We start from the raw sequence: 10,095 nt of genomic DNA on the forward strand, positions 1-10,095 counted from the left end.
CTGTTGGTGTATGTAGTGTTGGTGTGTGGGTAGTGTATTGGGGTGTGGGTAGTGTTGGGGTGTGGGTAGTGTTGGGGTGTGGGTAGTGTTGGTGTGTGGGTAGTGTGGGGTGTGTGTGGGTAGTGTGGGTGGGTAGTGTGTGTAGTATTGTAGTGTGTGTGTAGTGTTGGTGTGTGTGTAGTGTTGGGGTGTGTGTAGTGTTGGTGTGTGTGGGTAGTGTTGGTGTGTGTAGTGTTGGTGTGGGTAGTGTTGGGGTGTGGGTAGTGTTGGGGTGTGGGTAGTGTTGGGGTGTGGGTAGTGTTGGGGTGTGGGTAGTGTGGGGTGTGGGTAGTGTTGGTAGTTGGGGTGTGGGTAGTGTTGGGGTGTGGGTGTGTGGGTAGTGGGGTGTGGGTAGTGTTGGGGTGTGGGTAGTGTTGGTGTGGGTAGTGTTGGTGTATGGGTAGTGTGGGTGTGGGTGTGTGGGGGGTAGTGTGGGGTGTGTGTGTGTGTAGTGTTGGTGTGTGTGTAGTGTTGTGTGGGTAGTGTTGGGTGTGTGTAGTGGGGTGTAGTGTTGGGGTGTGGGTAGTGTTGGGGTGTGGGTAGTGTTGGGGTGTGGGTGTTGGGGGTGTGGGGGGGTGTGGGTAGTGTTGGTGTGGGTAGTGTTGGGGTGTGGGTAGTGTTGGTGGGTAGTGTTGGGGTGTGGGTAGTGTTGGTGGGTAGTGTTGGGGGGTAGTGTGTGGGTAGTGTTGGTGTGGGTAGTGTTGGGGTGTGGGTAGTGTTGGGGTGTGGGTAGTGTTGGGGTCTGGGTAGTGTTGGGGTCTGGGTAGTGTTGGGGTGTGGGTAGTGTTGGGGTGTGGGTAGTGTTGGTGTGGGTAGTGTTGGGGTGTGGGTGTGTTGGGGTCTGGGTAGTGTTGGTGTGTAGTGGGGTCTGGGTAGTGTTGGGGTGTGGGTAGTGTTGGGGTGTGGGTAGTGTTGGGGTGTGGGTAGTGTTGGTGTGTGTTGGGGTGTGGGTAGTGTTGGGGGTGTTGGTGTGGGTAGTGTTGGGGTCTGGGTAGTGTTGTGTGTGGGTAGTGTGGGTGTTGGGTGTGTGGGTAGTGTTGGTGTTGGTAGTGGGTGTGGGTAGTGTTGGTGTGTGGGTAGTGCTGGTGTGTGGGTAGTGTTGGTGTGTGTGTAGTGTTGGCTTATTGTTAGTCAATGTTGTTAAATGAGAGAGCTGGTGTGTGGGTAGTGTTGGTGTGTGTGAGAGAGAGAGAGAGCGAGAGAGAGAGAGAGAGAGAGAGATTTAATCCAGATGAATGATGTGGACATATCTTCTGAGGACTCTCTGACTCTCTTCAATTCAAAACTCTGCTCTGTATTCTCCAGGCTTTAACAAATATTGAGACATTGGGGAACAAATGTAAATGGTTGAAAGGAAAAGTGAAATTGAGCTCTCTTGCCCAAGACAATCTACATTGTAATTTAACCAACAGTTCCTCCCTCACCACAGCTGTTTAAAGCCACAAATTGGACCCCCTCTTTGTCTCTTGTTTTCTCAACTCAATCTTGCCGTGCCAATGACTCAGTTCCACATCAACCTCTAACCTATACCCCTAATCTATACCCCTAACCTATACCACTAACCTGTACCACTAACCTGTACCACTAACCTGTACCACTAACCTATATTCCTAACCTATATTCCTAACCTATACCCCTAACCTATATTCCTAACCTATATTCCTAACCTATACCCCTAACCTATACCCCTAACCTATACCCCTAACCTATACCACTAACCTATACACCTAACCTATACCACTAACCTATACCCCTAACCTATTGCCCTCTAACCTATACCACTAACCTATACCCCTAACCTATACCTCTAACCTATACCACTAACCTATACCCCTAACCTATACCTCTAACCTATACCACTAACCTATACACCTAACCTATACCCCTAACCTATACCTCTAAGCTATACCACTAACCTATACCTCTAACCTATACCCCTAACCTATACCCCTAACCTATACCTCTAACCTATACCCCTAACCTATACCCCTAACCTATACCCCTAACCGTTACCCCTAAACTATACCCCTAACCTATTCCCTAACCTATACCCCTAACCTATACACTAACCTGTACACCTAACCTATACCCGAACCTATACCCTAACCTTAACCTTTACCCTAACCTATACCCCTAACCTATACCCTAAACTATACCCTAAACTATACCCTAACCTATACCCTACTGTATACCCCTTTCCTTTACCACTAACCTATACCCTTACCTATACCCCTGACCCATACCCCTAACCTATACCCTAACCTATACCCCTAACCTATAACCTAACCTATACCCTAACCTATACCCCTAACCTTTACCCCTAACCTATACCCTAACCTATACCCCTAACCTATACCCATGACCTATACCCCTAACCTATACCTCTAACCTATACCTTAACCTATACCACTAACCTATACCCTAACCTATTCCCTAACCTATACAACTAGGCACTTCTGTTGGTCTGAAAGGATTTTATGCAGTTTGTATCATAACTAAGCGATATGCTTTTGATCCACAGGATGGAACAGAGCTTAGCCATGTGGTCTGTTGGTTTCTTGACCTTTTGACCTGTACATTACTGCTGGTTGTTGACCTTGGCCACCATCACTGGTCATCAGATGTTGGCATTTCCTGTAATCTCTTTTGTTCCCGGGTTCTGTCTGCCACTTTCCAACCCCACTGATGATTCCAGAATCCTTTAACAGTCCTCCTAATTGGGACCAGACAGAATCTGCTGCCAAACTACCTCAAGGTCCTCTTCTTGGCAAGGTAACTCATCCTGTGTGTGTTGCTTTGTTGAATGAGAGAGAGAGAGAGAGAGAGAGAGAGAGAGAGACACAGAGAGAGAGAGAGAGACAGAGAGAGAGAGAGAGAGAGAGAGAGAGAGAGAGAGACACACAGAGAGAGAGAGAGAGACAGAGAGAGAGAGAGAGAGAGAGAGAGAGAGAAAGACTCATAATAAGCCACCTCAGTACAGCCTCACCCCTGTTCCATGTCGTCCTCTAGCCCCTTAACCTAACCGCTTCTCCAAAGTCAAGCCATAAAATACTGTTTTTATTTAACCGATTCTTAGGACACACATGCAATAGGAACTAGAGGATATGGCGAGGGGCCGAAATGAAACAGGGCCGAGGAGTATATTGACTTTTCCTTTAACCTGTGTTAGAATACATGAATAGCTGAACCACTGTAGCTAACAGAAGGCCCTCCACACAGAGAGCCAGGGAGGTAAGGATGTGGGCAAGTCTATGGAGATTAACGCTTGCCATCACACACACACACAGCACACACACACACAGCACACACACACACAACACACACACACACAGCACACACACACACAACACACACACATACAACACACGCAGACTACAGAACTATGGCTGGCTAGAGGGGTCTAAGGATGTGAGTATAGGTCTATGGAGAATAGCTTATAGCCTAGCGCTCGCTCTGTGACCTTATGATCCCTAAGGATTTGGCTGTGTATCACACACACACCCACACACACAAACACACACAGACACACACAGACACACACACACACACACACACACACATACACATTCCACCTACACAAGTCAGAAAGATGTAGCTGTCTTAAGGGGTAGAACTTTAGAGGAAGTGCTTATGGGCTGAAGGATTTCATTTCCTCCCTTATATAAGGACGAAGACAGTGAAACACCCTCTTGTCTTACTGCATACATGTGCAGCTTACAGCAATGGATCTTTGCAAGAGGACCATAAAAGTTGATGTTTTGTGCTAATTTACTGTCGTAACAAATCCTAGCAACATTTTACTTTGTCACTGAAATATTTGGCATCAAGCAACACGTCGCCTATAACCGCCCCAAGGCAGCTGTTCAACATTATGCAATGGGTGGGTCTAATCCTGAATGCTGATTGGTTAAAAGCGCATTCCAGCCGGTGTCTATTCCACAAGTTACCACTGGCTAAATCTATGATGTTAAAATGTCTATTTACTGTCTCATCAGCCCAGCCAGGCAATTTATAAACTTGATCTCCACTATAAAAAGCATCTAGACAATATCTCACCATTTCTTTTAGACTAACATTTAGTTTTCAACAGCGGAGATTTGTATTTACCTTGCTGTCTGTCTCTGACATTTGAAACATTGTTTCAATATTCAAATTCGATCTCCATATTAGTGAATGTGTCGGGAGTCGGGACGAGAAAGACAGGCAGCGTTTCTCAGCCAGTCAAAATCGTGAATCAGCTGGCATAATTTTTATGGATATATTCAATTGATTAAAAGTAAAAACGAAATGAAGTGCAGCTAGTTTGAAGTCTTTACAGCTTCAGTGTTTGAAGTGATTGTGTTATCTGTGTTGTTGGCTAGCTCCTCTGAACAACAGTGTCCTGTTGAGAGAGCACATTTTCTATGCCAGGTGAAATCACGCCTCATTAGCTTATTGTGAAATGAATGTAGGAGAATATAACACATTACACACTGTTAAAAGATAATACAAAAATGTTTTTTCATCTTTGAAATGCAAGAGAAAGGCCACAATGTATTATTCCAGTTTAGGCGCAATTTAGATTTTGGCCATTAGATGGCAGCAGTGTATGTGCAAAGTTTTAGACTGATCCAATGAACCATTGTATTTCTGTTCAAAGTGTTGTATCAATTCTACCCAAATGTGCCTAATTGGTTTATTGATACATTTTCAAGTTCATAACAGTGCACTCTCTTCAAACAATTGCATGGTATTATTTCTTGTAATAACTACTGTAAATTGGACAGTGCAGTTAGATTAACAATAATTTAAGCTTTCTGCCCATATTAGACATGTCTATGTCCTGGGATATGTTCTTGTTACTTAAAACATCATGCTAATCACATTAGCGCACGTTAGCTCAACCATCCCGTGGGGGGAGGGGGGACATCATGCATATGCATATGCAGCTACTGTTGTTATTATTTTTGACGTTTGACTTGACTGTAAGTTAGCTAGCAAGCAAGGGATAGGAACATTGCCAGCCAGTATGACAATGGAACATTTAGGATGAACGACTGGGTCGCGTCCATAGACATAAAACAAAAAGACTGAGCGACTGGGTCGCGTCTCTGGCAACTGAACCAATAGAACGAACAACCAGCCAGCTTGTGTAGCAACCCTAGATTTGTGTCGGGACTATATCTTGTGGAAGGATGAAATAGTATGAATAAATTCATCAAAATAAAGTTTTTAATGAAAATATGTCAATCCTTATTTGAATATGTTGGTAACCCGTTGTATAAAAGTGATAATGCCCGATAAGCCTGTGTTTTGGGAGGATATACTTCGTCTTGGGCCTAACAACACCCGTGCCAATATATCCTCCAAACACCGGCTTACTGGGCATTATCACCTAAGTGGAAGATGGTAGTCACAATATCACAATGCTAAATGGTAATATTATAAATGTGCCTCTGGGGAAACTGTCAGGGTTTACTTTCCATTCCAAAAAATGCCATTCATGTGTAGTGGTAATGGGGAAACGACATCACGAGGCCTGTCATCTTGTTTAGTGGTAATGGGGAAACGACATCACGAGGCCTGTCATCTTGTTTAGTGGTTATAGTGAAACGACATCACGAGGCCTGTCATCATGTGTAGTGGTAATGGGGAAACGACATCACGAGGCCTGTCAACATGTGTAGTGGTAATGGGGAAACGACATCACGAGGCCTGTCATCATATGTAGTGGTAATGGGGAAACGACATCACGAGGCCTGTCATCATGTGTAGTGGTTATAGTGAAACGACATCACGAGGCCTGTCATTCTGTGTAGTGGTAATGGGGAAACGACATCACGAGGCCTGTCATCATGTGTAGTGGTTATAGTGAAACGACATCACGAGGCCTGTCATTCTGTGTAGTGGTTATAGTGAAACGACATCACGAGGCCTGTCATCTTGTTTAGTGGTAATGGGGAAACGACATCACGAGGCCTGTCATTCTGTGTAGTGGTTATAGTGAAACGACATCACGAGGCCTGTCATCTTGTTTAGTGGTTATAGTGAACTTGATCTCCACTATAAACATCACGAGGCCTGTCAACATGTGTAGTGGTTATAGTGAAATGACATCAATAGAATTGGATGGCTGCTCCAAAACTTTCACTTATTTATTAATGTATAGCTTGTCCTGTCTCCTACAGAAAGATGAGCCAGACGACAGCACCATCGAGCTGAGCAAAGTGCAGAGCGTCAAGGTGGGGGAACTTAAAGTCCGTTCATGTAACAACAATTCATACCCTTTGTCCACTTCTGATAACACTATCGCCTGTCTGACTGGCTGTGGCTGTATGTGTGTGTGTGTGTGTGTGTATGTATGTATGTATGTATGTATGTGTGTGTGTGTGTGTGTGTGTGTGTGTGTGTGTGTGTGTGTGTGTGTGTGTGTGTGTGTGTATGTATGTGTGTGTGTGTGTGTGTGTTTGTGTGTGTGTGTATGCGTATGAATGTATGTGTGTGTGTGTGTGTGTACTTATGTGTGTTTATGTGTGTGTGTACTTATGTGTGTTTGTGTGTGTGTGTGTGTGTGTGTGTGTACTTATGTGTGTTTATGTGTGTGTATGTGTGTATGTGTGTTTGTGTGTGTGTGTGTGTGTGTGTGTGTGTGTGTGTGTCCAGGTGGTGGCTAAGAAGCGACGTGAGCGGGGTCTCCCTCGGGCCTTTGAGATCTTCACGGACAGTAAGACGTACGTCCTGAAGGCTCGTGATGAGAAGCATGCTGAGGAGTGGCTCCAGTGTATTAATGTTGCCGTGGCCCAGGCCAGAGAGAGAGAGAACAGAGAGGCCACCACCTACCTGTGACCTTGTGACCTGGAAGATATTCTACTGTGACCCGTTCCTGACCCAGAAACACAACACACAGCCCCGCACTACTGTACCATCGACTAACAACAGTCCTGCGATATCCACTGTTTCTGATCATCTGACAGTCCTGTGATATCCACTGTTTCTGATCATCTGACAGTCCTGTGATGTCCACTGTTTCTGATCATCTGACAGTCCTGTGATGTCCACTGTTTCTGATCATCTGACAGTCCTGTGATGTCCACTGTTTCTGATCATCTGACAGTCCTGTGATGTCCACTGTTTCTGATCATCTGACAGTCCTGTGATGTCCACTGTTTCTGATCATCTGACAGTCCTGTGATGTCCACTGTTTCTGATCATCTGACAGTCCTGTGATGTCCACTGTTTCTGATCATCATATCTGCCAGCTGTGGGGCAGCTGAGACTGATATCCAGACATAATTTTCAGCATTTTTTGAGAGTCTATCTATATACATTTATAAAGGCTATTGTTTCAGTATTTAAAAGCAATAAGGATCTTACTATAACTAATGACCTTCTATTTCCAGCAAAAGCGATCGACGTACTAAAACCCAGCAATAAAAGAATTATAGAACTGTCTATAAGTGAAGATTAAGAAGCCTTAATGGACAGCAGATGAGAACGTTCTAGAACAAACAAACAAACAAGAGTTAGTGTTACTAGCATTTGAGCAGTAGAATTCATTAATAATATTACCGTCATTTCAACAAACCAAAAAACAGTGGTGTTATATAGTGAGTTCCAAAAGTATTGAGAAAATTACCAACATCACAAATATCATAACCCCCAGACATGGTAACCATTACAATAACAGTGGAGGTTAGCATGTTTTTGGAAGGGGGGAGGGTATGTAACTTTCTCACTCATCATTATTCACGGTTCATTCAGGACTATTTGTAGTCATGGTAACATCCACATTAATGTAGTAGTGTTCAGAAACATATTCTATTCTTATTTACAATAAAAGTGATTACAAAATGACACACTACATTATGATTAGCAGTCATTTCTATTGGGCACAAAATAATCTGAGAACGTTGAATTTGTCCCAGTAACTTTTGGTCCCCTAAAATGGGGGGCTTATGCACAAAAAGTGCTATAATTTCTAATAGGTTGACCCGATATGAATGAAAATCTCCTTAAATTAAAGCTGATGGTCTGCACTTTCACCTAATAGTCATTGTATCAAATCCAAAGTGCTGTAGTCCAGAGGCAAAACAACAACACAATTGTCACTGTCCCAATATTTTTGGAGCTCACTGTATGTCATATTTGATAAATGAACAGACTAGTTTCCCTGGAGGTCTTTAGCAGAGGCTCAGAACAACAGGGGTGGATATCGGTCACACTGCTGGGGGCTGTGCGTTCTCTCTATTTCCAGGAAACATGTTTCTATGGAGGAACACATTTATTGGCAAAGCTATCGTCTTTGTATTCTCTCGCTTTTTTCATCCAAAAAAAAGAGCTTGGTGTGTGTGTGTGTGTGTGTGTGTGTGTGTGTGTGTGTGTGTGTGTGTGTGTTTACAATGACAAGCATCGTTGACAATTCTGACATGTCCCTGAATAAATACATTAAACCTGTTGTTTGCAGAACTGGCTCTCATCACAGTGGAATCTTAAAAACACAAATAAATGTCAACCCCAGAGTCACGTTTTGTAGAATCCGGTTATAGGTGAACGTTCCTCTTTCTCCCGAGTAATGAATGACTTGGGGGGGGGGAAGAAGGAGGCAACGTTATGGAGCAATATGTTATGGACTCTGAACTAATATTTAGTCTTTAAAACTATACACTCACAAATCACCAACTCAATCGAAGAACTGGTCTGGAGATGTCCTTGTGTGTTCGGGACCAGTGCCAGTTCTGTCATAATGAATGAGCCTGTTTCTGTGGATGATATAATTGTTGCAGCCGGGTAGAGTCCTTTTGAATCAGTTGTGGGAAAGTACCCAATTGTCATACTTGAGTAAAAGTAAAGATACCTTAATAGAAAGTTACTCAAGTAAAAGTGGAAGTCACTCAGTAAAATACTATTTGAGTAGAAGTCTAAAAGTATTTGGTTTTAAGTGTAATTGCTAACATATACTTTAGTATCAAAAGTAAAAGTATAAAGTATTTTGAATGAGTTGTTAGTGTCGATGATGTACACTCGGTGGCCAGTTTATTAGGTACACCCATCTAGTACTGGGTCGGACCCTCATTTGCCTCCAGAACAGCCTGAATTCTTCAGGGCATGGAAGGTGTAACGTTCAAACGTTGCTCAATTGTATCCAAGGACCTAACGTGTGCCAGGGAAACATTCCCCACAGCTGTACCGTTGACACCTGGCAGGATGGAGCCATGCTGCTTACACAAAATCCTGCCTCTGCCATCAGCATGACCCAACAGGAACCGGGATTCGTTGGAACCAAGGAATGTTTTTTCCACTCCTCGATTGTCCCGTGTTGGTGATGACGTGCCCACTGGAGTCACTTCCTCTTGTTTTTAGCTGATAGGAACCCAGTGTGTGTCACGTTCTGACCTTAGTTCTTTTTGTTATGTCTTTGCTTTAGTATGGTCAGGGCGTGAGTTGGGTGGGTTGTCTATGTTGTTTTTTCTATGATTTGGGATTTCTGTATTTGGCCTGGTATGGTTCTCAATTAGGTGGCATAGCAGTTCAGATGTCTTTTGTCCTCGTCTTGTCGTGTCCTGTATATATATATATATATACAACTTTTTTATATACATTTTATTTTTATTTTCCATCAACTCAACTTCAAAACACTCTCCTGCAACCCGCCTCACCAATTTATATTTATAAAAAAGTATTATTTACCTCAAATCTGTAATCCTCCAAGAAGCTAGCCAGAAACTCCAAGAAGCTAGCCTGAAACTAGCCAGAAGCTAATCCAGAAGCTAATCAGAAGCTAGTTCAGAAGCTAGTTAGCTTCTTTACTGGCAAATCGTTAGTATTCAGCTAACCACGGTTTGTGGTCATCAGCTATCCTTTAGCTCGAAAATCGCCAGTTCTGTACGGCGCAGCGCGGCTCGGAACGGAACATACCGGACCAATTTTTCTCTCCATGTCCCTGGATTTCGACTGCTCTCTGGACATTCATACCCGGATCTCACAGCTAGCTAGCTGCTATCCGTGTGACTATCGGCCTTTGTCGATTCCTGAGCAAACATCAATTATTCCGGAGCTAGCCAGCTCCGACAATCACTC

At 43.7% G+C, this 10,095-nt stretch overlaps 1 protein-coding gene across 1 annotated transcript in view; it reads left to right on the forward strand.

Moving 5' to 3' along the window:
- Positions 1-9,403, forward strand: part of LOC112240918 (ventricular zone-expressed PH domain-containing protein) — a 190,581-nt gene extending 181,178 nt beyond the window's left edge. The window contains exons 12-13 of the mRNA XM_042296575.1: positions 6,207-6,260; positions 6,682-9,403. Of these exons, the coding sequence (XP_042152509.1) occupies positions 6,207-6,260; positions 6,682-6,864 (237 nt within the window). The 3' untranslated portion in view covers positions 6,865-9,403. The remainder of the gene's footprint in view (positions 1-6,206; positions 6,261-6,681) is intronic.
- Positions 9,404-10,095: the final 692 nt, after the last annotated feature.

This window comes from Oncorhynchus tshawytscha, linkage group LG14, assembly GCF_018296145.1.
Source record: "Oncorhynchus tshawytscha isolate Ot180627B linkage group LG14, Otsh_v2.0, whole genome shotgun sequence".
Taxonomy (NCBI): domain Eukaryota; kingdom Metazoa; phylum Chordata; class Actinopteri; order Salmoniformes; family Salmonidae; genus Oncorhynchus; species Oncorhynchus tshawytscha.